This window comes from Leptomonas pyrrhocoris (genome assembly GCF_001293395.1).
Source record: "Leptomonas pyrrhocoris isolate H10 chromosome Unknown, whole genome shotgun sequence".
Lineage (NCBI taxonomy): Eukaryota > Euglenozoa > Kinetoplastea > Trypanosomatida > Trypanosomatidae > Leptomonas > Leptomonas pyrrhocoris.
This window is the reverse complement of record NW_015438380.1, coordinates 363,450-389,676: the sequence shown is the minus strand read 5'-3', so window position 1 is coordinate 389,676 and position 26,227 is coordinate 363,450. Positions and strand designations below refer to the sequence as shown.

The 26,227-nt window shown below is 58.7% G+C and overlaps 9 protein-coding genes across 15 annotated transcripts; all 9 read left to right on the top strand.

The window, feature by feature from the left end:
* Window positions 1-57: 57 nt before the first annotated feature.
* Window positions 58-1,688, top strand: ABB37_08469 (hypothetical protein; the record flags this gene model as incomplete). The annotated part of the gene is made up of 1 exon (XM_015807493.1): window positions 58-1,688. The coding sequence occupies exon 1, from the start codon at window positions 147-149 to the stop codon at window positions 1,686-1,688; it is 1,542 nt and encodes a 513-aa protein (XP_015654032.1). The 5' UTR covers window positions 58-146.
* A 657-nt stretch (window positions 1,689-2,345) lies between these two features.
* On the top strand, window positions 2,346-3,380 carry ABB37_08468 (putative adenylate kinase). The gene has a single exon (XM_015807492.1). It carries the CDS (start codon window positions 2,471-2,473, stop codon window positions 3,089-3,091), a length of 621 nt encoding a protein of 206 aa, XP_015654031.1. The 5' UTR covers window positions 2,346-2,470; the 3' UTR covers window positions 3,092-3,380.
* A 372-nt stretch (window positions 3,381-3,752) lies between these two features.
* ABB37_08467 (putative mitochondrial 60S ribosomal protein L10) lies at window positions 3,753-4,576 on the top strand (the record flags this gene model as incomplete). Of its 2 annotated transcripts, none has more annotated exons than XM_015807491.1 (1): window positions 3,753-4,576. In XM_015807491.1, the coding sequence occupies exon 1, from the start codon at window positions 3,935-3,937 to the stop codon at window positions 4,574-4,576; it is 642 nt and encodes a 213-aa protein (XP_015654030.1). In that variant the 5' UTR covers window positions 3,753-3,934. The 2 variants fall into 2 exon arrangements, with proteins under 2 accessions (XP_015654030.1, XP_015654029.1); XM_015807490.1 differs by having other exon boundaries at window positions 3,757-4,576.
* A 1,022-nt stretch (window positions 4,577-5,598) lies between these two features.
* On the top strand, window positions 5,599-7,578 carry ABB37_08466 (putative mitochondrial chaperone protein DNAj; the record flags this gene model as incomplete). Its single annotated transcript, XM_015807489.1, has 1 exon — window positions 5,599-7,578. The coding sequence occupies exon 1, from the start codon at window positions 6,205-6,207 to the stop codon at window positions 7,576-7,578; it is 1,374 nt and encodes a 457-aa protein (XP_015654028.1). The 5' UTR covers window positions 5,599-6,204.
* An 829-nt stretch (window positions 7,579-8,407) lies between these two features.
* Window positions 8,408-10,249, top strand: ABB37_08465 (hypothetical protein; the record flags this gene model as incomplete). 2 transcript variants are annotated; one of them, XM_015807488.1, is made up of 1 exon in its annotated part: window positions 8,408-10,249. In XM_015807488.1, the coding sequence occupies exon 1, from the start codon at window positions 8,897-8,899 to the stop codon at window positions 10,247-10,249; it is 1,353 nt and encodes a 450-aa protein (XP_015654027.1). In that variant the 5' UTR covers window positions 8,408-8,896. The 2 variants fall into 2 exon arrangements, with proteins under 2 accessions (XP_015654027.1, XP_015654026.1); XM_015807487.1 differs by having other exon boundaries at window positions 8,418-10,249.
* Window positions 10,250-11,442: 1,193 nt separating this feature from the next.
* On the top strand, window positions 11,443-12,340 carry ABB37_08464 (hypothetical protein; the record flags this gene model as incomplete). Of its 4 annotated transcripts, none has more annotated exons than XM_015807486.1 (1): window positions 11,443-12,340. In XM_015807486.1, exon 1 carries the CDS (start codon window positions 11,909-11,911, stop codon window positions 12,338-12,340), a length of 432 nt encoding a protein of 143 aa, XP_015654025.1. In that variant the 5' UTR covers window positions 11,443-11,908. The 4 variants fall into 4 exon arrangements, with proteins under 4 accessions (XP_015654025.1, XP_015654024.1, XP_015654023.1 ...); XM_015807485.1 differs by having other exon boundaries at window positions 11,454-12,340; XM_015807484.1 differs by having other exon boundaries at window positions 11,460-12,340.
* Window positions 12,341-13,073: 733 nt separating this feature from the next.
* ABB37_08463 (hypothetical protein) lies at window positions 13,074-15,178 on the top strand (the record flags this gene model as incomplete). Its single annotated transcript, XM_015807482.1, has 1 exon — window positions 13,074-15,178. The coding sequence occupies exon 1, from the start codon at window positions 13,523-13,525 to the stop codon at window positions 15,176-15,178; it is 1,656 nt and encodes a 551-aa protein (XP_015654021.1). The 5' UTR covers window positions 13,074-13,522.
* A 1,856-nt stretch (window positions 15,179-17,034) lies between these two features.
* On the top strand, window positions 17,035-17,869 carry ABB37_08462 (hypothetical protein; the record flags this gene model as incomplete). Of its 2 annotated transcripts, none has more annotated exons than XM_015807481.1 (1): window positions 17,035-17,869. In XM_015807481.1, exon 1 carries the CDS (start codon window positions 17,171-17,173, stop codon window positions 17,867-17,869), a length of 699 nt encoding a protein of 232 aa, XP_015654020.1. In that variant the 5' UTR covers window positions 17,035-17,170. The 2 variants fall into 2 exon arrangements, with proteins under 2 accessions (XP_015654020.1, XP_015654019.1); XM_015807480.1 differs by having other exon boundaries at window positions 17,040-17,869.
* Window positions 17,870-18,657: 788 nt separating this feature from the next.
* ABB37_08461 (hypothetical protein) lies at window positions 18,658-25,632 on the top strand (the record flags this gene model as incomplete). The annotated part of the gene is made up of 1 exon (XM_015807479.1): window positions 18,658-25,632. Exon 1 carries the CDS (start codon window positions 19,075-19,077, stop codon window positions 25,630-25,632), a length of 6,558 nt encoding a protein of 2,185 aa, XP_015654018.1. The 5' UTR covers window positions 18,658-19,074.
* Between the last annotated feature and the right edge of the window lie 595 nt (window positions 25,633-26,227).

The following is a 26,227-nucleotide window of genomic DNA, read 5'->3' as shown; positions in this document are numbered from 1 at the left end:
AATTGCGTGTGTCTCACTCCCTCCCTCTCGCTTCCCCTTCGCCTTCTCTCACCTCAAGCGAGGAAACCCGCGCCAAGACCGCGAAACCAGCAAAAAAGGCCTCCTCCGTCCCCCTCTTTACTTGGGGGTTTTCTCTACAAATAGAAATGCCCTCCGCCACCAAGCGGGCGTATCGATGCTCGTGGGAAATCCCGTACGACTTCCACCCCCGCATCCGCCCCTACCCCGGCGTGACAAGTGTGGTGCGCGCGTACATGGATGGTAAGAAACCAGCCGCCGCGACTGCTGCAGAAGGTCAGGAGCCGCCGCCCCACGAGGGGCGAAGTGATCAAAGAAAAGCGAAGCATCACATGAAGTTCCGTCACTATCGGCTCCGCCGCTCGCCGACCGCGAAGCTCGAGGCGGCCGTTGCGCACGCGCTAGCAGATGGGGACCGTGATGCGCCGAAGGAAAAGGTGCCGGCAGCACCAAACACCAATACAGCGCCGCAGCCGCCCTCGTTGCCCTCCGCACCGCGGCCCTCACGACGGCGGCCACCTCGGCGTGCTGCCCACCACCCCAACACCAAACCCGCGGATACACCGTCCAAGGCAGCCGCAGCGCCGCGCGATAACGTGGCGACGCCATCAGGGGAGGACAGAAGTGACCGCCCACAACCGCCAGCAGAGGCCCCAGCCGAGACAGCTGCACGTCGACGCCCCGTAGCTCTCCCTTCCCACTTTACACCCTTCAGGCGAGAAGCACCGGCGGAGGTGTCCTCTGCGCCGTCGAGCGTCGTCCCCGTCGCACAAGCTCCCATCGCCCCATCACCGCTGCGGCCATCCCCACCCACGCACACGAGCAACCGATGCCGCACGAAGCCGCGTTACACGCTTCCACCGTCGTACGCGTCGCAGCTTCGATCCTTCGCAGCTCAGCCGGTGCCCACCGTCGCCGTGCGAGACCTTTCTGCCTCCCCGCTTCCATCGTCACGTGAGATACGCGTGTCTCCGCGCCGCGTACGTCACGCCTCTCGCTACGGCTTTGTGCAGGAGCTTCTCCAGTGCATCCGGGCACAGGGCAACAACAGGGGCGATGTGCTGCCACACGCCGTGCTGGACAACTACCTCGACACGCGCGACGCCCACAGCTTCGACGCAGCAGCGCACAACTATAGTACGGTGTTGCCGGACGCATTGGAGGAGAGCGTGGCGGCGCGGGCGGCGGCTCTGCAGGCGACGGAGCAGCGCATGTGGGCTCGTTTTGTGGTCCACGTAGCCCCGCTGGCGGTCGCCCACGCAGAGGCGGTCGGCGCGGGCGGGGTGTCGGTGATCGACAGCGGCCACGTTAGCGATCCCATTTACGTATCACGCGAGCCTGACATCCTCGCCGCGTATCCCAGTCACATGAACGAGGAAGAGGAAGGGGGGGACGCGTACAGCAGCGAAGGCGACGACGAGGACGACGATTTGGGCGAGGAGATGGCGGTGGTGGTGCAGCCGTTTATGGACGAGGTGCCGGCGACGCAAGAGGACGTGCGGCTCAGCGAGCGGCACCGCTGCTGGCCCAAAGGGCGGGAATGGGATCGGCAGACGGCCATCCGCGCCGCTGTCGGCGCCACCGCGCAGGAGGCACTGCTCGATCTCGGGGTTGACCCGCGCTACCGCCGGCCTGGGGACTTTCTGCTGCAGCGGAACCGGGCTCGATAAGCGAAGGAGTCGACGCGGGCAGGGCAACCTCTCTTGTTTGTTGACGTAGAACTATATACGTGTACTTGTATAGATTTAGAACCTCACTTCTCTTCCCTTTTGTTGTTGAGTGTGTGTGTGTGTGTGTGTGTGTCGTGCTGACTCGACGATGCGTCTGCTTGTTCTCTTGCTTGCTTGTTTGTACCAGTGCCTCTCCTTTTCCGCCTTCTTTATTCTTCTCAGAGTGAGATGCAAAGGCAGGTGGAAGTCTACCGTCGTTGGTGCGGCTTTGATGCACGCAGGGACGCTACGGTGGAGAGGAGGTCACTCGAATGCGGAATCTGAGTTACAGAAGGGGAAAACAAAGAAGCCGGTGCCGCGAGTGCAGCAGCCTCTTCGACGGAAGCATGGGCGGAGGGGGAGGTGTCGCCTCTGCTGTGTCTCGGCGTTCTTTTTCTCTTCTCATTGTGCAAGGCTTTCCTTTTTTAGAGAGAAAGAAGAAATGAAGGCAAAGGAGAGCCACGAAGCCATCGCAAATGTCTGCTTCCATCCGTCCCCCCTCCTTCGTTCGTTTACATCTCTCTCTCTCTCTCTCTCTATATATATATATATATATATGCTTTTCAATTCTAACTGATACAATAAACGCCTTCGCCATTTACTGTTGGTGTCCTCGAAGGAACGCGGCTATCGACGCTGCACCCTCTCACCCTCTCGTCCACGCATACACACCACACTCGCCAACTGTTATTATTTACTTCTCGTTTCTCTTATACACGGACTTTGCAATTGAAAAGAAGAAGATGTCTGATGCAACGCCTGACACGCCGCCGAAGGTGTTCTTCATCCTCGGCGGACCGGGCTCTGGCAAGGGCACCAACTGCGCCCGGCTCGTGGAGGACTTCGGCTACACGCACTTCAGCACCGGCGATCTCCTGCGTGAAGCCGCGCGCAGCGGCACGAGCGATGTGGCGAAGAAGATAGCCGAACACATCCGCGCCGGCCGAATCGTGCCGAGCGAGATTACAGTGGAGCTGCTCCGCCAGGCCATCGCCGACCATCCGAACCCGATCGGCTACGTCATCGACGGCTTCCCGCGCAAGGCCGATCAGGCCCGCATGTTCGAAGAGGGCATCGCCAAGGCGAAGGGGATTCTCTACTACGACTGCAGCGAGCAGACGATGGAGGACCGCCTGCTTACACGTGGCGCAGACAGCAGCGGGGCGGAGAAGCGGGACGACGACGTGGCCGAGACAATTCGCACGCGTTTCCGCGTGAATGTGCAGGAGTGCATGCCGGTGGTGGAGTCGTACAAGCAAAGCGGCCGGTGCCACGTGGTGGACGCCAACCGCGACCGCGACGCCGTCTACGCGGAGACGAAGCACTTGTTTGAGCAGATGGGCGAGAAGCCGCTCAAGCCTTAAGCCTCGTATATATACACCTTCTTTTGCTGGGCGGCACCCGCCGCTTTTTTTGGGGTTTTCACCTCTCATCAGCGGAGCATTGTATTGGTTTTCTATCTGGTTGTTTTGTTTGGTTCATTGGCGGACAGCGCAGAGGTGTGCACTTCCGGGTGCCTGCCCTTCTCTCGGCGTGAACCGATTCCAAGCGATTCAGTTGAAGAAGGAGAACGCGACCATGAAGCCTTAAGAGGGGCTCCTTTTCTTTCTGATTTTCGTTGTTGTTATTCACGTGACGCGATGCGCAGGAAATATACGTATTAAGGCCCCGTGTGTATCGCATCGTTAAAAGGAATGTACTTCGCGAATGACATACGCACACGCATCACCCCCCCCCCCCAACGAAAAAAGGTGAAGGAAACAGTGTCGTCCTCAACTTGAAAAGCACGACGCATCCCGCCAAACGACGGAGGTTGCGGGCGAGGGTATTTGGCATTCGTCTCCGCTTACATGGTCAGCCTTTCTCTATTTCCTTTTTTATTTCTTTCTACGCGTTTGCACTTTCCACGATGTATCATCCCGTCACATCTCGTTGTTTCTCCGTCGTCTTCCTCTTATTCTCTCCACTTCACGCCGCTACATCATCACGCAATTTCCCGTCCCCTCGCCACCCGCGCCTGCAACAGCAAGAAGGGAAATTTTGTTCTCGTTCGCAGAAGAGCGCGCCATTATTATTATTACTGTTATTATTTTGTCTGGTATTGTTGTGTTGAGGTACTTCCATAAGTGCTCTTCTCACACACCTCACCTCCTCTCAAAATACATATATAATATATATCCCTCTTCGCCCCTCCGACCGTCGCAGCCATGGCTCGCCGTCCGTCTCGTTGCTACCGCTTCTGCAAGAACAAGCCGTACCCGAAGTCCCGCTTCTGCCGCGGTGTGCCGGACTCCAAGATTCGCAACTTCGACATCGGCCGCCGCCGCGCCACCGTCGATGAGTTCCCGGTGTGCATCCACGTGGTGTCTCGCGAGCTGGAGCAGATCGCGTCCGAGGCGCTGGAGGCTGCCCGCATTCAGGCCAACAAGTACATGACGAAGCGCGCCAACAAGGATGTGTTCCACATGCGCACCCGTGCCCACCCCTTCCACGTGCTCCGCATCAACAAGATGCTCTCCTGCGCCGGTGCCGATCGTCTGCAGACCGGTATGCGCGGTGCCTTCGGTAAGCCGAACGGTGTGTGCGCGCGCGTCCGCATTGGCCAGATCCTGCTGTCCATGCGCACCAAGGATGCGTACGTGCCGCAGGCCTACGAGGCCCTGCGCCGCGCCAAGATGAAGTTCCCCGGCCGCCAGATCATCGTGACGTCCAAGTACTGGGGCTTCACCGACATCCTGCGCACCGAGTACGAGGCACTGCGCGACGCCGGCAGGCTCGAGCAGCGCGGCATCCACTGCAAGCTCATCACCCCCAAGGGCAAGATCACCATGCGCAACGTGATGGCGTAAGAAGAGGATGAACCAGAGAGCAAAAGAAGGACGAGAGATCCAGGGGTCGAGGTAGGCTTCATGTACGATGCCTTCCTTGACCCCTTTTCTTTTTCACACTGCCTGACGTACGCTTGCGTTTCTTGTCTTCTTCTTCCGGGGCTTCTGCAGGTGGACGATGGCGAAGACCGTGCCCTGTCTCCCTTCACTCCCTCCTCTTCCGGCGGAGGCGTGGAGATGCGGCGTGGCGCGAAGCTCTTCTTACCCCACAAAGAAAGCGGCGAATCCACCTACTATTATTATTACCTAATTTCTCTTCTTCTTCTTTATTTTGTTTTTATTGTTATTACTTCTAAAAGAAAAAATGGTTCTTCTTTGTTCTTACGCATGTCGTTGGGTGGTGGGGAGCGGTCGGGCGATGTCGAGTCGCGGCGTGGCGAAGGCGCGCCCTGTGCGGTGCGAAGGGGTACCCTTTTTTTTTGTTGGCTGTTGCTTCTTTCCCCCCTTTTGCCGCCGCTTTTTAGGACTCTTCTCCAACTCCCACGCCGCAACACATGAAAAGGGACAAGTCGGGAGAATACGATTAAATACAACAACAAAGAAACATAGCGAAAAGGAAGCAGTGGAAAGCGAAATGCTTCGGTGCGCTGCGTGTGAAGGATGAGTCCGTTGAGGGAGGTCAAACCAAGAAAAGGGGGGAGCGGGAAACGGTGCAGCTTCGCAACAGCGGATTCCGTCTCTCTCTTTCTGCTTGTTTTTTTTTTTGCATCGCTGGTCTCCCCTTGATTCACACACATAGGTATCCATCCTCCTGCTCTCCAGCACGGCGTCACGGCGTACCCGAGTGTGCAACGTGGAGCAAAGGACAGACGCGTCTGCCTCGACGCAGCTCTCTGCGCAGCACAATTCCGGCGACTTAACCCGTGTCTTACCTCTCCTCTCCTTCTTCCCCCTCCCCTCTCTTTCTCCTCTTTCTGCTACATCATGTGTTTCGTCTACTTCATCCCTCTTCTACACGTACACATTTATACATGTATCTCACAGTTTTCATTCGGAATCGTCGCTGTGCGAAAGAGATAGAGAGAGCGCGCGCAAGGAGGGAAAGCACTGTACTTGGCGTCGCCCGACTTGTCTGTGCCTCTACACAGCTCCCTCGCCGCGTCTTTTATCGCTCTTGCCCACCACAACCGACGGCCGGCCGAGACTCTGAGTTTTTTCTTTCCTGTTTTTCCTTCTTTACCTTTTCACAGATTCTTCTTTTATTTACTATTATCTTTCGTTCTCCTAAACTGGTGTGTCCGTCAGTGTTTGCTGAGGTGGTTTGCGCTCGCACCGAGTTCGCATCGCCATATTGTTTTAATATACTGTTCTTGTTATTCGCCCCCCTTACTTTTCCTCCTCTTCCCCCCCCCCCCTACGTGTTTTGGTAGCAACGAATATAACCATTCACTGTTCACACTTACTTCTATTCTGTGAGGTCTGCTGATTGTTGGTGGTGGCTGTTCGGCGTTGTTCCCTCATCGAACATCTTTGCCGCCGTTGATCGCTGCGCAGCGTACGAGGCAGACAGCTCGTGAGGTAGGCAGAGGAGAAGAAGGGAAACGAAAGGGAACAAGGTCAGCAGTTAAGACACAAGGAAATAAGAGGCAATGAAATCCTCGTCGCATCAGCTGATGATGCTGCGCCGCGCCGTGTCCGCCGCGATGCTCCGCGCACCGCTCGCCAACTCCGCGACACACACCAACGCGGTCAACGTGCCGTCCTCTGCGCTGGGCGGGCCCGCGGCTACGGCTGCGCTGCACGGCCACCGTCGCTGGCAGTCCAGCGGAGGCGGCCCCTCCAAGGATCTTTACACCGTCCTCGGCGTCGCTCGCAACGCCACACCGGAGCAGATCAAATCGGCATACAAGAAGCGGGCCAAGGCGCTGCACCCCGACGTGAACCCGAGTCCCACCGCAGCGGAGGACTTCGCCGAGGCAAAGCAGGCCTACGAGACGCTCTCGGATCCGCAAAAGCGCAGCATGTACGACATGACGGGCAACGCGAACGCCGGCGCGGGTGGCCCCGGCGGCTTTAACCCTTTCGGCGGCGGCGCCAACCCGTTTGCGGCGGGGGGAAACCCCTTCGCAAACATGGCCGGCCAGGGCGGGCAGGGCGGCTTCTCCTTTAACGACTTCGAGGAGATCTTCCAGAAGATGAGCGGCAGCGGCAAGGACAAGACACGCAAGCCGCAGGGACCCGAGCCTGGGGCGGACATCCACTACAAACTGACGCTCTCGTTCCTCGAGGCGGTCAACGGGTGCCAGAAGGAGATCAGCTACAACACCATGCGGCGCTGCGGGGCCTGCACCGGCAGCGGCTTCCAGGACACCGGGTCCCGCACGAAGTGCCCCCACTGCGGGGGACGCGGCAAGAAGGTGATGTCGACGGGCTTCTTTCACATGCAGCAGGATTGCACGCACTGCGGCGGGACCGGCGAGCTGGGCCGCACGACGTGCACGCAATGCAGCGGCAAAGGCATCGTTAAAGATCGCAGTGTGCAGACCCTGCCGGTGCCGAAGGGGGTGGACAACAAGGAACGGCTGAAGGTGACCGGGAAGGGCGAGGCGGGGGTGCGCAACGGGCCGCCGGGCAACCTCTACATCGAAATATCAGTCGAGGAACACCCGGTGTTTCACCGCGAGGGCAGCGACATACACGTCATCACGCCGGTGACGCTGTCCACGGCGGTGCTGGGCGGCACCGTGCGGGTGCCAACCCTAACCGGCGAGGTGGAGACGCGGGTGCCGGTAGGGACGCAGCAGGGCGACAAGTTGGTGCTGCGCGGACGTGGGGTGCACCGACCCAACCAGAACAAGACGGGGGACTTCTACATTCACTTTGCGGTGATGCTGCCGAAGGAGCTGACGGAGGAGCAAAAGAAGGCGATCGCCGACTTTGCCAAGGATGAGAAGCCGCTGAACTTGAATGATACCCAGTTGCAGGAGCTGAAGGGCCGCTACCGCTCTTGGTTCTCGCCGTAGAGGAGACAACACATCCAAACTATATATAGACGGAAAGCAGGAGAGATCGGTGGGTTTCTTGACGGTGGCCCATCAGTCGTCGCGCCCCCTGTTCAGGAGAACTGCTGGTACGCGCCTCTACCTTTTATGTATTTTACGTGTGACGGTTTCCTCATGGCTAGGCTGCGGCGGCTGCGCGATGCGCGATGCGCGGTGCGCTCCTGTCCTCGTATTGTTGCCGTTGTTGATGACGATGATGGCTGTTGAGGGGGGAGTCTTTTTTGTTGTTTGGCGTTGATTGTTTTCACCTGTTTGGTTTTGTTTTCCGTTTCTCTCTACCCACTAATTAAAGTCGTTAAACCCCTCAATAGCGTAAAGAGTGGATTAGAGACAGCACACACTCTCTCTCTGGGTAGGCGAGCAGCGGGGGCGGTGAAGTCCGCTCCCCCTCCTGCGACCCAGCGCTGCGCTCTCTCGTAGCGTTACCGCTTCCCCCCCCCCCCTCCCCCTCCGCCTTTGCGTATTAGTGCTTTTGCAGGCTCTTCACCTGCGGCAGCGATTTGAGTGGCGTCTTCACGCTGTGCTCGACCGTCCCTCGCCACTCGCATTGCTGAGTGGTTTTTTCGTAGGTCCCTTTGAACTTGCTAGGGATGCCCTCCATCTCGTGAACCCTGCTGCTCCTGCGCCCTTTCCCTATCCGTCTACGTCCGTTCTTCTCTGTTTTTCGTTTTATCAATTGCTCCCCTCTCTGTTACATGCTTCGATCTGTTGATCTCTTCTGTTTTGTCTGTGTTCTCTTGGCACGCGTTCGGTTGACGCCCTCGCGCACTCCCCTTCCTCGCTCATTGAAGCTTCATACAGCCGCATTCTCTTGTGCTTACAATCACACCGAAGCCTGCATCGCCACCACTGCATTGGGTAGAGCTCTGCCCTTTCTAAAAAGCGTGCTTTATTTTTCTTTCTCTATTTTGCAGCTCATGCGAGCATCGCAAGAGCGAGAGCTTCCCCGCTTGACGATAGCTATTTGTTGGTTTCACCTGTTCGCGGCACCTCCGCTGACGTCACCCACACTTCCACCCCCCCCCCCGTCCTTCCCCGTGTAGTCCGTCGTTGTTTCAATAAACTCCTCTGTCTGTTACTATTGCCGCGGTCCAACGCGGCTGCTTCTTTGTTTTGCCGCCTTCCCGTGCGTTGTTTGTCTGTCACAAGTAATCGTGCTCGCCACACACACACACACACACACACACCGCGTGCCCTCCCCGCTTTACCTTTCCTCGACCGTACGTAGGAAAGGAAGAAAACCCCGAGAAGTGGAGAGTGAGGGCGACGGCAGAGCGCAATGGGCTTCGTCTTATCGTCCGGGGCGGCGCTCCGTCCCACGCCGCCCCCTTCGCCAGAGCCCCCAAGCAACGGACGAACCCTCTTCCACGAAGCGCTTTTCCTCAACAGCCAAAACGCTCTGGGCACGCAGAACCTCAACCAGGTGGTGCGCTCTGTATTCGATGTCATCTCAGCCGGTCCGCCAGCGGCATTGCCGTCGCCACCGAATCTGCGCTCCTCGTCTGGTCGGCGCGGCCCGCAAGTCTTTATGTCGAGCAGTGGGAACGCGGACGCGTTGTTCTTAATCGCCGCCCTCGGCCGCATGACGGAGCTGCTGCGGCAGATGGAGGAGCACGGGTCGCAGCGGCCGGCCGCGCCGGAGGTCGTCCGTTCTATCGCACGGTGCCTCCTGACGGCGAGGCTGGCACGCGCGTTGAGCTCGCTGCGGCACTCACCGGACAACTCCAGCTGCACCATCTGTTGCCGCACCTTCCATGAGATGTTGGCAGGCGAAGCCATCCTGGCCGAGCGCGACGAGGAGGAGAGTCAGTCGAAGTCCAGCGCAGCCGTCGGCGGCCTGCCAGACGTGCTGCTCTTCCCGTGCCACCACGCCTTCTGCTCCACCTGTGCGGAGCAGTGGCTTACGCAGTCCGACTTGTGTCCCAACTGCCGGCAGTCCGTTACAGCAGTGATGAAAGAGTCACCGCGTGGCGCAGTGCCGCAGTGGTGGCTGGACGCCACGCGCGATGATCCGTCGTCGTCGGAAGAGGCTGAAGAAAGCGCCCACACGGATACGCAATCGCAGTCGCAGCCGCAGGAGCAGTCGCAGTCGAAGCCGCAGCCGCAGGAGCAGGAGCACGAAGAGCAACAAGCCGACAGCGCGGCGGCCACGGTTGACGGCGAGAAGCAGGTAAAGCAGGAGGATGAGACGGGCGACGACGACGACGGCAGCCAATCTTCACGGAGGCAAACCGCCGAGTTACTGCCGTCTACCGCGGACGCCGGTGATGGCACGTCGCCTGTGCTGAAAAGCACGCGCCTCCAGCCACGCCTCTTGTCGGCGAGTTACCGTGCGTTGAGGGCGGGTGAGGAGGAGGTGGCAGAGCGGCCGCAGCAGCGCCGCCTGAGTGGGATGCCGCAAGGCGCGCGTACGCAGGGGCGGCGCTGGCAGAGCGACGCAGTGGCTGACCGAACGGACGGTGCGGGTGGCGTTGAGGCTCGCAACGCGGGGGTCATGGCGCTAGGCGGAACCCCGTCAGCGTCAGAGACAGCGCTCGAGGGATCACAGGAGGGAGACGCGTTTGTGGAGGAGGTGGGCCTTCCCAGCGCCGCACGATGGATGCCGCACACGCCGCCATCTCCTCCCTCGTAATGGAGGGGGGGGGTAGGGAAGGGTCAGCCCCGCCTCGCCCCATGCGGCGGACACACACCCAGTTGTGGCTCTTTGTATTTTATTTTATTGCTATTCCACCAGCTCAAAATCCCTTCCCACCTTTGTTCTGTTGTACTTCTCGAGCATAACCTCTCTGCTATTATTTATCATCATTTTTTAGCCGTGTACGGTGTTTCGGTACTTAGCAGCACTTATTTGTTACCCAGGAGGATATCCGCCCCTCTTTTTTATTTGTTTGTTTGGACTGAGGCGACACTCATGCCGCTATGTTTGTTTCCTGGATGTGTTTTGAACACGTCTCCGCGGTTGTGAGGGTCGCGGGTCTGCCTGAAATACAGAGATGTATCACCTACGTTCGAATCTTCCTCCAGTAAGTGCATCACGACACGCACCTCAAGCGCAACACCCACAGAAAAGTAATCAAAATTAAAAACGTACTTCCCGCTGTATTCGCTGCACGATCGTCGCAGCCATGTAATCCAGCTTTCGCCTTCTGTTCTTTCTCTTCGTCGATCTTCGTCAACGCACCCGCCTCGGGTCTTCATCATTCGTGCTGTGAAACTAAAAAAAAAACGAAGTCAAACGCCTATATTTTCTCTCTTTTTTCTTTCTGTCTTGCTGCGTTGACGCCTTCCGTCTACTGGCGGCGGCTTTTTATCTTCTTTTAACTGCCACGTCTCGCGCGGTTGGAGGACAGAGAGGAGACGCTGTCCGGCATGTATGCGGTAACATGACCTCCCGACGCAATTGTCATGATTTTTGTGTTTTTAAAATATTTTTGTTCTCTCTCAGCTGCTTTGGTATGGCTTTCTTTCTAATTCCTATCATTATTATGAGTATTACTTCTGTTACCGAGGAATGACGAAAGAGGAGGAGATGCATATATATGTTTACGCGTCTTCTTTATATATATATATATATGAGCACATCTACGGTGCACGCTCCGTGGCCTATTGATGGTCCGCGTTGTACGCCCGAGGCGTGTCGCACGCACAACACCGCATCGTTGTTGTCCTCTGTCCTCTGCACGCACGCTCCCTTGTAGGTGTGACGACGTGCACTGCTTCGGCTTCCACTTTGCGCCACCAACGTCTCGCACATATTTGTCTATTTATTTTTGAGGGGGTTCTCGCAAAACGTCACCGGTCCTTCTCCGCCTCCTCCTTCGATTAGTCGCCGCACAGCTGAAGTTCTGCTTCCCACACAGAGGCAGCTGCTCTCTCTCTCTCTTTCCTCCACTTGCCTCGGAGGTGTTATCGTATACGTTCTCCCTTCCTCGAGATCCTTCTCGCTCCGCAGCGGTGTGTGCCCCGCTGCTCACGTTTGGCCTTTCTTTTTTTCGGCCTCTCTCTCGTAGAAGTAGCAGCAGCTGTAAAAGCAGTCATCATAGCAACTGCCTCTTAGAGCCGTAAGAAGAAGGCGCACGCACACACACACTCTCTCCCACGCCACACGGTAACGTCTTTGCCACGAAGCGCTCTTCCTCCCTTTTCTCTGATTTTCTAATTATTTCTTTAGCTTGCCGTTTCTATCGAGAAGTGCCCTTCGTCGGTTATTTAGTTGTTGAAGACGAAATACACACGCAAATCAGAAACCAATAGTATATATTATCTCTTTTACCTAGCTACTTTGCTCACCATGTCCCTGTACGGTGCACGTGAGAATGGCGCCGACGAAATACTCGGGCCGGACTTGACCGGCATGGGCGGCAACTACCTCAACGAGAGCCACTGCCAGCGCTTCTGGAACCGGTTGATGACCTGTGTGCGGGAGAGTCAGGAGCTGGACGTGCTGTACGACTGCCGGAGCCGCATGATCGACCTGCGGGAGTGCATCGTGCGCCACAAGCAGTCGACGTGGGTCATGCGCGAGACGATGGCGACGCTGCGGCACGAGGACGAGTTCCGTAAGTGGGTGCGGGAGTACGATGAGGAGATGGGGCACCCGCCGCTGCTGGAGGCCGTCGCGAAGGTGCAGAAGAGAGTAGATGAAGCGGGCGGCGTGGATGTGTTGAACCCCACGGTGTTTAAGGATCCCGATCTGTACATCCCTCGTAAACAGAAGGTGTAGAATAATAACAACAATAGAAAGGAGCTGAAGAAGGAGGGATGAGCGGGCTCAGCTGTGCTGGGGGGGGGGGGATGTTGCCGTGCACGTGAAGAGAGAGAAAGGCGGTGATTGGACGGAGGGTCACGAGGAAAGTAAAAGACACATGCAAAGACGATGCGTGACGATGATTGGGCGGCGCACCGCTCTCTCTCTCTCTCTCCCCTCCCCCCATCTCGTATTGCCTTATGCGCAGTTGGTGTTTCTTATTTTTTTTATTCTTAGTTTATTTTTTGAGGGATTCTATCTCTCTCCGTACCTACGTCATGCCTATTCCCTATCGTCTGCTCATGACGTCTAAAAGAAGGAGATTGCGCGAGAACAAAAACAACGCGATGATGTGAGGTTGCGCGCGCACTATTATATATATATATATGTGTGTGTGTGTAATTTGTTTTGGTCTGAGTGTTGAAGTTAGATGTCGTGATTTACTCTTCAAAAGGAGCATGACGAGTGAGACAGCGCCAACTGTGTCGGATAAGTCCGTCTTCATTTTCTTTTTCCTACTCGTCCTTCGAGCAGAAAACGGCATTATTATTATTATTTATTTGCTTCCGATGCGGCATCGTACGATGGCGCAATTGTATGTTCTATTGTTGATGAAGCAGCGTATTTTTCTTCCTTGATATCCACATCTCTCTCCCTGTTCTCCCTCGTCACCCGCACACACACACGCTCATAACGCTGAACACGTACAGAAGCCACAATTGCATGCTGTTTCAACTGTCTTACCTGCGATAGAGTGCCATTTATTTTTTCCGTCCTCCGAAAGAAGAAAACTCCCCAAAAAGGCAAAACGAGGAGAATTGATAGTGGAGTTTCTGTGGAAATCAGCTAAGAGCGGAGGAAGCGAGTCCACCCTTCACACACGCACACAGTTGTAACAACAACAAAGACCCTACAGATCGCTGTTTCCATCTTCACGGATTCCGTCTATTGTTAGTATTGATATTCTTTTCATATCATTCGGCATTTTTTTTTGTTTGCTTGTGGTTGTTGTCGGCGATTTTCTTTTTCTTTTACTCTGCCAGACTTGCTTGTTGTTGGGCATCTCCAGCGAAACACACACAGATATCTCGGCTCGTCGAACACGCTGCAGCACCTCACTGCGCAATCGTTCACCGTTCCTTGTGAGACAAGGCAAGAATGTCGAACACGCAGTTTCAGCGGACGTGGCTGAGTCCGCGCACTACTGATCACTACAACTACCAACGCAATCCCGCGTTCATGATGGAAGAGCGCGTGCCGAACATGAGTACCGCAGAGGTGCCAACGGCAGCTGACATCGCCAACAACAGGGGGGTGCCGCCCATTGCCATCCCGTACATGACGCTTCAGAATCTTGATCGCCCCGACGGTGCCGGCAAGCGCATCATCGTGCCGATGGTGACCGGCTTCGAGTCCACGTTCCTCGCCAACTCCCTGCAGGGCCTCCTGTGCCTGCCGGGTTGTGAGTCGGTGTTTATGGGCGAGCCCGTCCGTACCGACACCGCCGCCGCCGCCGACTTGCAGAAGGACGGCGACGGCAGCGGCACTCCGAAGAACGAGGAGGGGCCGGGCGACAGCTCGGTGCGCAGCGCCGCCTCCGCTTCCCCGCCGCCGCCACCCCTGCCCACTTCCGGCGGTGCGCCGCTGGATGCAGGAGCCGCTGCAGCACCGCGCTCCCCCGGCTCCGGCGCCTCCTCCCCCCGCTCTCCCTCATCAGGTGGGTCGGACCTCAACTCCCTCGGCCCCTCCGGTGAGTTGGACGTCATGACCACGGAGGAGGCGGCCGACGGTGCGGCGGCGGTGGGACGTGGGGGGGAAGGCTGCGCGTACGGCGGACACGGCGGCGACAAGGGAGCCGGTGAGGGCGACCGCAGAAGTGCGCGGGTGCTGCGAGGTGGCATTCGCTGTCACGGCAGCGTGCGTGTGAAGACGGCCGTCTCCCACACCTACGCCGATTTCGTGCTGCAGCACCTCGACGATGGTGAGATACGGTTGAAGACGCCGGCGCCGCGCACCACCTCGGCCCAGACGGTGACCGACCAGCACCTCGACGAGATCGGGGAGCTAGAGACCCTGCGTGGGCAGACCCCAAACGTGCCGCGTTGTCTGGCCCCAGTGGCGCTGCCCGAGGAACGTCGTCCAGGACACACGTGGCGAAGCGGGGCGGCAGCGACGGCGCTGGAGCCTGACGGGCTGTCCTCCTCCTCTCCGAACTCCCCTCATCACTTCGCCACCGCTGCAGGGGCCTCGTCCGCGCACAACAACAACACAAATAACAATAGCAGCAACTCGTCGGTTGTGGCCCCGTCAAACGACGCAGATAAAATGCTGCTGACAACGTCAGAGCACAGCTGCTCCGACAACTCCCCAACGCCGAGCAGCGCAGACGGAGATGAAGACGCGGAGGGCGTGGAAGGCCCCAGCAGCAGCGAGGAGCGTGACGCGGGGATGGGCGGTGGGGCGCATCATCACGACGGCACAAGCGCCTCCTCGCACGCCCTCGCCGGGGAGACGCGGGTGGGACTCCACCACGGCGCACAGGACGGACGGCGCTTTACCTGTTTCGCGAGCAACAGCATTGCGAACATGCCAGAGTACCGCTTCCCCCGGCTGATAAGCGATGACTTGGTGGAGCTGACGGCGTTCATGGTGGCGCGCAGCTCGGTGCAGCCGGATGAAGCGGTCGATCTCGACCTCGCCACGCACCTTCTGGGCGACCCGTACACGGTGGCGCGGCTTCCAGTGGAGATGCGCACGGCACTAGTGAAGCGGGCTGCTCGACTGATGGAGGCCGCTGTGTTTCTTCAGATATAATCCTCTCCCCCAAAAAAAGCCGATGATCACGATTCAGACTCTGCTGCAAGTACTTATTTATCACTACACTTCTTACTATTATTATCATGCCTTGATGTTGTTGTTCCCTCTTTCCCTTTATTGATTGATACTGCTGGTCGGCGGTTTCATCTCGCTACTGTTTATATATAGTTTTCTATGTATGCGTGTGTGTGTGTGTGTGTGTCTGGCACCGATGCTGTCTGCGGTGCTGTTGGCTGTTTGTTGGAGCTTTCGTAGTCCCTCCCTTTGCCGTTTCCTTTTCCTCCTCCCTTTTCTTCTCAGATGGTGCGTTGCTGCCGCTGTCTGGTTTCGTGTTGTTTTTTATGATTTCTTTCTCGAGTGCTGCTTCACCGGCCAAAAGACGACGGTGCCGCCAAAACGGAATAAATCGCTTCGGTGCCGCAGATTGTGTAGCGGCGATTGAGACTGGATTTTTTTCTTTTCTCTTGCTGTGTTGTCGTTGCTCCTTACTGCAGACGTATGGGTCAGCCGATCATCGACGAAGGCGGGGCAGTGGTCGGCGCATGTGGATCGCGACGCTGGGATGAGAGGCATAGGCCATGGAGAGTGGGAAGAGATAGGAGGACCACAACCAGAAAGAGAAACACGAAGGTTAGCTTCATATAAAGATGAGCTTTTTTTTTTAAAGCCTGTTGTTACGTGTTCCCGCTATCCTTTTTTCACCTCGGCACGCGCACACACGCACACACACGCGCCGGGATCGTTGTGGCGACAATTACCCGGCATTCTGGTTTTCTTTTTTTCCTTGTCAGTTTCAGTGCCACCTGCTAACTGAGAGAGAAAGAAAAAGTAGCAGCAACAGCGTTAGGGTTGAAGAAACGCACGTGCGCATTGTGTGTGTGAGGGGAGGCGGGGGGGGGGGGACTTAGTCAACGTATATCTCCTGAGTTCTCTCTCGCTGTAGGCCTGCACAGCGTTGCGATCTCAGCGGTTTTTTAAGAGGGGGAGAGGATATGCACCTCAACGTGTGTGTGTGCGCTTCGTGTTCTTGCTACCGCGGCTTCCACCATCTCTTTTCTTTGATTGTGTGTGTTGAGATTTTACTGCTGCTGTTTTTTTCCTTTTTCATATTCAGACTTCGTCTGTTTGGATTACTGGCGCTTCGGATGTTCTTATAGTTTGTTAAGCTTCCCCTTTTTTCATGGGAGGGACGTGTACGCGGCGCTGGCGCATTTTCGTGTACGGGCAACGTCGTCGTGTTGATGCGTGTGGAGCACGACGTCGCACCCATCTAACGTGTTCCTCGGCGTCTCCGTGGAGGTATTATGCGGAAAGGCTACAGAAGAAGAAACCCCGAGAGGAAACGATGAAGGTGTGCCCGCCTCTGCGCGGAGGAGATGCGGCTGTGGTTGTGGTTGTTGTTGTGGTAGTTTGCTGATTTGAATTTTCCCCTTTTTTAATGCTTCTCTTTTGTATGCCAAGGCACCTCAAGGACGGTATTAGAAACGGTGAAGTGTTGTTGCGGGTGAGGTGAGCTGCGCAGAGAAAGGCCCCGCCGTCTCGGGTGCTTGCTGCTCCAATTCATGCTCCTCCGCTATTGACGTCTCCGGCGTTGCTGCAAAGGGGAGGGAGGGAGGGCGTTCATCTGCACCTTTGAAAACATTAAAGAAGAAAAGATCACTTCTGAATATTCAGAGGTCTTTCATTGCTCTTCCGTTATCATCTGTGCTTTGAAAGAAGAGTTTTCCTCCACGTATTGATTCATCTGCGCTTTGTCAAAACCGGAAGTGTGCTGCACCTCTACCTATCTATCCCTCTATACTCTCTCTTGTATTTCTATGTCTATTTTATACTTGCTTCAACACCGTTCGCAAGAGTAGGAAAAGTGAAGGTGTGTAGCGCCAAAGACGCCGCAACGCATCGAGCTCGCGCCTCAGCAATCCTATTTATCAGAAAATATATTTATAAACAAAAACAAACGGAGAGAACTGCTGTATATATAAGCAAGAGATGGGAGAACCGCTGGTTGTGTCCGTCTCGGCCAGCGCCGCGGGCAGCTCCGCCAAGGCGCTCAGCTACGTCGCCCTCCGCAGCCACGACGGGAAGCGCGTGATACTCCCGGTCGCCGCCGCGGCCGGATCTCGTGTTCTGCACGGCCTCTTTCAAGGCCTGAGCGTCATGCAGCTGCATCAGAGCGCCGCGGCTGGGGCGGAGACGGTGAGTGATGATGCGGTTCTTTCTGCGTCCGCACCGACCCCGCTCGATGCAACGTTGAAAGCGAAGTCCGAAGAGCTCACATCGGGCGCGCCGACCGCGGCGGAATCGTTGCCCGTCATCGAGGACGATGAAGACGGTGCGGGGGAGCCGTACGTCCAAGAAGAAGGCAAAAGGCCGGCGGAGGAGGGGGGCGGGGCAGCGTTTTGCAGCTACGCCGCCGCCTTCCCCGCCAACGTGGTGTGTCAGCCGCCCTCCGCGTTTTCGTCCTCTCTCTTCTTGGCATCCAGCAATTTGTTAGAGGTGCCGATACGCGCGCTGGAGTCGACCACGCTGGCCCGCGTTGCGGAGTTTCTGGTGGTGAAGTGCACGCTGGCGAGTCATCCGCACTACCTGCACGAGGCGGACGTCTTCGGCGACCTCGACCGGACGTCGGAGCGAGATCAGCTAACGGCGATGCAGGTGCTGCTGGGTGCGGATTTCCTCAACTGCTAATTGAGCCGCCCCCTACAACGGTCCTGCGTATCTGGTGTATTCTTATTATTATTAGACCCTCCCCCTCGCCCGCCTCATGAAACTGCTGTTCGGGGTGTTGTTGGTGTTGATGGTCCGTTGTGTTTGCGGGCGTGCATTGGGCGGCTTGCTGCTTCAATATATATATTTCCGTTCTCCAGATAACAGATACTTTGGTTGATGTAATCGCTGTTTGCCTTTTCTTTCATTCGCTCCGGAGGCCGCCTCGGGGGAAAGAAATGTTCTTCTCTCTTCCGAAGGTGTTTCTTCACTCTTCTCTCTTCATCATTATTGCTACTGCAGCCATCGCGTCGTGCCGCCTTCGTCGCTGTGCTGCACGCCGCACCGTCGTGTATTATTGTTACTATTCTTCTTATGAAAAGAGGTACAGTACGCACCCCAGCAAGGTGTATTTCTTTGAGATCTTCAAACAGAGGAAGGGGTGACGACGCGCTTTCTTCTCATTGTTGCTGTTGGCACCGCGTCCAGCATGAGACACACTGTTTGCTGGTCATCTTTTGTCTTAACGGGATGAGGTGAACAGTTACCTGCGCAGCTGCGTCTCTCGGGACCAGTCAGTGCTTGACAGTGTGTACGTGTGCATGTTCGATGCATGATGTGCTGCCGCGCGAGCCAACCGTTCCCCTTCGCTTTAATCCTCTCTGTGAGTCCGCTCCCTCGTATCTTATCTTGGCTTTTTCCTTCATCTACCACGCATGTTGCACCGCACACACACTCGTGTTGTTTGACTTGATTATTATCATTATCTAGTTCAATTCACTGTGGAGTGGAGAAGTTCGAGGCACACTGCCAGGCCACTCGCCGCCCCTCCTACCTAACGTTTATATATATTGTTATTTTGGCTACAGGTGCGCGGTAGAAGAGAAGGAGTTAAACAGCCCGGTGCCCTTCACCATCACGTCGTACACGTTCTCCCTCGTGTGCCAGTTGCCCGTCTGTCCGAGTACCACGGCGTGCCGCCGCCTCTCTTCCTACGCATTGAGCGAAAACGCCTGACGATCGTTGCCAGAAGAAACCACCAACAACAAAAGAGAAAACAACCTTTGTATCTCTAGATATTTTGTTCTTTTCATTATTTCCTTCGTGTTTCGTCATCATTTTTCGGTGCCTTCCCTCTTCTTCCTCCTGCTGCTTTGCTGTTCGTTTTGTTTTTGAATTTGGCGAACATGTCGGCTAGGGCGGGTAACTCGATTCGGAACTCGCGCTCGCCTGCCGCCAGCACCGCGCGGCGCGACGTTGGCGCGGCGGGTCAGCGGGACCTCAACACGGCAGCGGCAGATGACCTGGGCGGCGCACAGACGTACACCCCTCACCGATCGCAGCCGCTGCCGAGCGAGCCAGCCCCACGACCGCCGTTCTCCGCGGTCCATCGCCGTCCAACAAGCCACAGTCGCAACATTCCCTTTCACTCCCGCTCGGCGCGGACGGTGCTGCCGCCTGCCGTGCTTCCACGACCGCAACACGGGGCTTCTCAACCGCCCACGTCGCAGCAGCCGCAGCAGCAGTTGTTTGCGGGTGGCCCTCTCCGGGCCAACTCACATAACGTCACCTCTCATCCGCAGCAGCGTCCCTCCCCGCGGCAGGCTTCAACGCAGACAACAACGAACTCTTCGAACCACACGTCCGCGAGTGACGTGGTGGTGCCGTCCTCGGCGCCGGTCTCCTACGCGCTGCCGCGGGATCGGGGCGTGTACCCGGCAGCTCCGCGTGGGGTGGCGCGTTCTTCTCCATCGCTGCACCGCGTCCACGCGGATGGCTCCCACGACAACAGCAACGAGCTCAGCAGCCGCTACTCCAACAACACGTCGGCCGTGCGGGGGAGTGGAAGTCGGCAAGAGAGCAGCCGCGGTTCTCCGTCGCGCCCGCCGCAGCCGTCTTCGGAGGTGAACGGACGGGCGCCTCCTCCGACACCGCCACCACCGCAACGGCAGCCGTGGCCGCGCGCACAGCCGTCGCCGCCGCGTGTACATGGGCGCCCCGGCGGGGTTTACGTGGAGCTGATGGATTCCATTCCAAGCGCGAACGCGTATGCCCCTCCGCGTCCGCCTCCACAGCAGCAGCTGCAACTACAGGGAAGACAGGACTCTCCTGCACAGCGGTACTCCTCCTCACCGCCGGCCGCGTCGACTGCGCTCGCACTGCGTCCGTCGCCGCGCCCGGGCTACAACCGCGGACGGTCGGGGGAGGACAGCCAAGACAGGGGCACCAGCACAGACGACCTGGATGCCTACGCCTACGCCTACGCAGCACCACCGCGACACACGCAGCAGCAGCAGCAGTACAACCCTGTTAACTACCAAGCCGAAGTGCCAGCCCAATTCCACGGGGTGACTCACTATAATCCACCTCAGCACCAGCAGCAGCAGCCAGCAAGACCCGCCAATTACTACGCATTGGCCCCGTCCCTGCGACTGGCACAGCACCGTCACGTCCGTCGTATTGTGGCAGGTGAAGTGGACCGCGTGCCGCCGCAGTGGCGCTATCAAATTCTGCTGCAGCAGCACGGCCGAGTAGAGGAGGAGGACGCGTCGTACGAGGCCCCACCACCGCGCAACGACGAACGTCGCCCGCCGCACTCACAGCAATATCGACTGCCACCACCACCGCCGCCACAACAGCAGTACCAGCAGCAGCTGCCTCCACCTCGCCAGATGCATAATGCAGCGCAGCGGCTCAATCTGGACAACAGCGCCAGCGTTCTGAGCAACGCCAGCAGCACCCCCAGCAGTCGTACGCGTCAGGTCTTCCGCCATCGACAGCGCCAGCAGCAGCAGCAGCAGCGGCAACAGCGGCAACAACCCTTTATGACGGGCGCACTGCCGGCTGGCAGCCCATACGGTGCGACACCCACCTACACCGTGGTGATGCCGCGGACGCGTCGGGTGCCGGCTGGACTGTACGCCCCCTTCACCCTCCCCCCTCCCCCGCGGAGGCAGCAGAGCCATCAACAGCACCAGCAATCAGGACTCCCGCCGCCACCGCAGTTGGGGGAGGCTGAAGAAGACATGGGCGAGGCGGTGACCGAGGTGGAGCCGACGGTGGAGGAGCCATACCTCGTTCTGGATGAAGCCGGCGGTCGCGTGGTAGAGTACGAGCCTGAGCTTCCACGCCAGCAGCAGCAGCAGCGGCAGCAACAGAAGCACGCGGAGCGTCCCGCGTCCCCCGTGCGGGATGCCGCTCCGGTGGTCCCGGTCGCCGCGTCGAACGCACCGCCGCGGGCGCCGATGGTGCGTCACGTTGTTCACTACTACCCACATCCTCAACATCAGCAGCAACAGTCGCCTCCGCAAAACGCGTACAACGTACTGACGCCATCTGAGGAGACGTACGAAGGAAGCTTAGACAGCCACGACGACGATGCGGGGGCGGCAACGCTGCCTGCTAACGCAGTGGCACCGCAGCGCCGACCGCCGCCGCCACCGCCGCCGCTGCAGAAGCAGCAGCAGAGTCCCAAAGCACCAAAAGACCGTCTACACGATCGCACCCCCTCCGGAGGCTCTCAACAGGCCCCACCCCCCACGCTGCCACCGCCGCGGCCGCTGCGCTCGGACGACAGCTTCAAACCTCCTCAGCTGGAGGATGGTGAGGGAGTGCGCCGGGAACACCTTCCCAGCACCACGGAAGATCGTCCCTACCGCCTCTACCCAACACGTCAGGAAGCTCACGCCGGTGTGGACGGTCCTCTTCCGCCGCCGCCGGCGCAGGCGATCTCCGAGCACCCGTCCAGCGCGACGCTCGCCGCCCCCCTGCAGCCGAGTTATCGTCCGGATGGGCGAGCTCTGATGTTAGTGCAGGAGCTGCAGAGCGATCGACTATTAGCGGACGGAGAGGGAGAGGAGGAGAAGGCGACGCGGAAGGAAGAAGAAGCGCCACCGCGCGCAGCACACCCGCCACGGCAGCGCCATCGCGGTTCGCCGCCGGCAGGTCGTCGGCCACGCGGACAGCAGTCCTCACCGTTAGCCAAACAGCAGCAGCAGCAGCAACAGCCGGAGCCACCTCTTCCGCCGCCGTCTCCCCCACCCACTCCTCCTGCTCCAGCTCCAGCAGATACGAAACATGAAGAAAAGGCCGAAGAACAACCGCACGAGCAGCACTCCATCGTGAAGGACTCAAATGGCAGTCCGAGCCCCGACATCGACTCCACCGTCGACCCGGAAGACCTCATGGCACAACAGGAAGCCAAAAAGCTGGCAGAGGAGCTGGTGCGACGCTCGCTGCTGCCCCCCACGCCGTATGTGCCTGCGCAGCCGCTGAACGCGCCGGCATCCTTCATCGCCGACAGCGAGGCGGAAGACAGCGGGGACTTCGCGACGCAGATCCAGCACCTCCGCCACAACGCCATCAACGCCACCAACGTCGCGGTGCAGGGCGGCGGTCGTAACGTCCATGCTGCCGAGAGCCCACCACCGGTGGTGGGAGGGGCAATGCATACGGAGGATGCAGCCACGCCATCGGCAAGAGAGGAAACAACTGCGCCACAACAACACGCGGACCGCCGGCGAGACAGTGCACAGGAAAGCAAGGAGGTGGTGGCCGAACCGATAATGGCGTACCGCGACAGCGCGACGTCGTCTTCCGACGATGATGCGGAGGAGGAGGAGGAAGACGCGGTGGCCACGGCACACGCCAGCCCGATGAGCGCCGACAGCGCCGCAGCGCACTCAGTTCACGTGGCACGAGGCAAGGAGGCGCCGACGGAAGACGCGCCTGCGAGACAGGACTCCTTCGAGGGACTGAGCCCGTCTTCTCCGGAGAAGACACCAGCGGCAGCGGATGATAACAACAGCGAAGAAGGCAACAACTCGCTGCGAGGGCCCCGCGGAGAGTCACGCAGCGACGCGACGAAAGAAGAGGACGACGTCGATGCGAACCCGCCTTGCGATGGCGACGCCGATGATCATCAGCAACAACAGCCTGCAGTGGAGGAACTCTCGATTCATGAACAGCAGCAGCGGCAAGTCGCAGAAGGTGAAAGTGCCGAAGAGCCCTCCGCGGCTGCGGCGGTGGCGGTCAACGAGGAAGGCGAAGCTGACGTGGGTCTGTCACCGCTGGAGATGGGCGAGCTCTACGGCTACGTTGACCCGCTCGAGGAAGCCGCCATGGACGCCGCCTACATGCTCGACACGCTGGAGTATCAGTACGTCACCGTGAACGAGGTGACCGGTGAGGAAATGGAGGACCTCGTGCACGTCGTGGAGCTGAACCGATACAATCGCGTTGGGGAGCCACGGTACTTTGAGCCGAAAGGGCTGTTCTCGGATGTGCTGCCACTACTGCGGTACCCGACTGTAACTTCAGACGAGGCGGCCGCGTCGGACGAAAATGGCGCCGCCACCGCGCTCACGTACATGCCACTGACCGAGGCCGCGTACCAGAATCTGTGCGCCGTGATTTGGCTCTCGCGCCTGCACAGCGAGGACGCGGCACGCCTGCTCGCGGTCGCGCAAGGTCCGTCGCCGCCTCGAGCCACGCACAGCGGCAACGCAGACGCAGACGCAGACGCTGATCTGTTTTGTTTCACCTCAGCCTGTCCGACGTACTACTTCGACCACCCCTCTGCCAACCTGCTGGAGCAGCTCGACAGCCTCGTGGCGCAGCACGTGCAGTCCGCCACGGACGACGCCTGCGCGCAGTCCCGCGAATCCCTTCCTACCGTGTGCGCACGCCTCGCGGATCGCAACAACCTGTCGTGCCTCCCACCCGCCGTGTGGCAGCAACGGCAGCAGCAGCAGCAGCAGCAGTCGTCGTCCACACAGCTCAACATCGCGTCGTTTGCGGACCACGTGACGGAGGTGCTGCTGACCGCCACGGTGCCGCAGGAGGCTGCACGTCGGCAGGCTGTCCGTCGCCGCGCAACGAGCGAAGCGGAGCTGCACGCGCAGCAGACGTGGTCGCTCTTCCTCGGTGCGCTGCCGTGGAACTACGATGAGGCGGTGGAGGTCGAGACGCTGCCTGCGATGCCCACCGCGGCGGCTCGCCTCTCCTACGCCTTCGCGTACAAGGCACGCATACGCAACTTAGAAGGCGGTCTCGGTGCGCTGACCTTCTCCGCGCTGAGCGCGCAGGTTCCGGATGCGGCGGTGGTGGACAGCCTCCTCATGCTAGAGAAGCTGCGGCTGGCGTTGCTCTACAGCTACAAGAACGTCGCCGCGTGTTGTGCGCTGCGGCAGAGGGCCGTGAAGGAGCAGGGCGTCGCGACGTCATCGTCGGCGAGGCGTAACAGCCAGGCAGACGGACACGTTGGCAGCCATAACAATGCTGAATGGAACAGCCCGGTCTTCTCTGCGTATTTGCATCTGTGGGAGGACAGCCGGAACACCGAGGCGGCGCTGGTGGCCGCGGAGGGAGGGGCGGCCAACGGCGGTGGTGGTGGCGATGATGACGACGACGTGGTCGACCTCTACAGCGTCGCGGTGCAACTCAACTGCTTCTTCCCGACCAAGACGGAGCGCGGCATCAATCAGCTCTGCGCGGCCATCATTGAAGACTTAATTGCGATGGACGCCGTGCTGGTGCCGGAGGAGGTGCACACGCCGGAGGGAGCAGTGCTGACGGACCGCACCGCGATTGTGGACGCGCTCGTGGTGGAGGGGGCGCAGGCGATGCGACACATCATTACCACCCTCAGCGAACTCAGCTACACCAGCGCCGTCTCGACGGACGACTATGTTGACGGCGGCGGCCACGTCGACGTGGCCGCCGTGCGAGCGGCGATGGAGAGCTACCTCGTCTTGCTCGACCCTGGTGTGATGTTCTTCCTGAGCAGCCCCGTTCCTGTCGATGACCTCTTCCGCTACGTGCGCTGCGACGGCCCGCCGTCGATGCTGCCCCACACGCTGGGTCGCAAAAGCACCTTCGTCGAGGTGGTACGGCTGCAGCACCTCGCGGAGACAATCCAGTACGCGATGGAGATGCAGGACGCGATCCTCATTGCGAGCCAGTACAACCACCTCGTCGCGGTGCATCGCAAGCGCGTTCAGCAGCAGCGGCACAACACCCGAGCCACGCCGCGCTCACTGGCGGAGGAGCTGCAGATGGACGGTGTGGTGGTCAGGCAGAGCATGGACTTGATCCTCAACGCGGCGCCACTCCTTCCCCGCGACCCCCACCCAACGGACGCGTCGTTACTGGCGGAGTTGGCGGATGGCAACGATGCGGCCGGCACTCGTCCTGCCCAACACCCCGCAGGAGACGACGAAGAGGATGAAGATGTTATGCTGGGACAAGAGGCGGAGGCGGAGGGGAAGGGGGAGGAGGTGCTACTGCGCGCCATCCTCATCGCCCTCTGCTGCGCGGACCCGACGAAGCCTGTCAACGAGGTGCAGGAATACCTGCGCCACCTCCTCGTCCTCTATGCCGAGGTCCGTGACGCGCACAACCGGCCCATCGAGAGCACCGACCCGCTGCAAGTCGCCCACGTCCGCGCGGCAGCGGCGGAGCTGACGATGGTGGATTGGTTCGGGCAGACGGCGGCGGACGGTACGCGGCTGCCGGGCACGGCGCCGGCGCGGTGCGATGAAGTTCGCGTGAACGCCGAGGAGCTTGCGGCGCTGTGCCCGCGTGTGCTGGGCCGACGGGTGGGGCCGGCCAGCACCGCCGTTGCCGACGCCGCGGCCGTCATCTCCGCCTCGGCGGTGGCGCTGGCTAAGGACGCAGCGAGGCACGATAGCGAAGACTCCGTGGTGATGGCGAACACGACTTCACGCCCGCCGCTGGCTCAGTGAAAAGGAGGCTGTGAACAAAGAAAGAAAAACACGTTCCCTCTCATCACGGTGATAGCGGGGGGGAAGGGCGGGGATGGCGCGGTCGTGCTGCATCGACGGCTTTGCCGTTTTTTTGTTGTTGATATCCGAGGACCACGCCGTACTTAAGTGTTTTGCACGTCCGCTTCCTCCTCTGTTCTTATGTTTGTTATGGTGGTTTTCTTCCTGTTGCACACACACGTTTGTGTCTCTGTGTTGATTGTGTCGACTGGGGGGGGGGTGTTTGATCCAGCGCATTGTCATTTTATCTTCCATTCGACTACGTTGCTCATTTCTTTGTTTTTTTGCTGTTGATGTTGCTGTTGAATCGTAGAACTTCGTTGTCTGTGCAGCGGTTTCCTCATCGTTTCCTTTTATTATTATTTCTCTTAGTATTCGGTGTGTATGTGAGTGTGTGTGTGTTGGTCTTCTTTGTAATTCCCTTAATGTTGTTACTTTCCTTCTTCTTCTTCATTGTGGCGTACGGTGATGTGCGCACACCAACAAGCAAACACGCACGCACGCACGTGAACTCGACGCGTTTCTTTCTCTCTTTCTTTCTCTCTCTTTCTCTCTC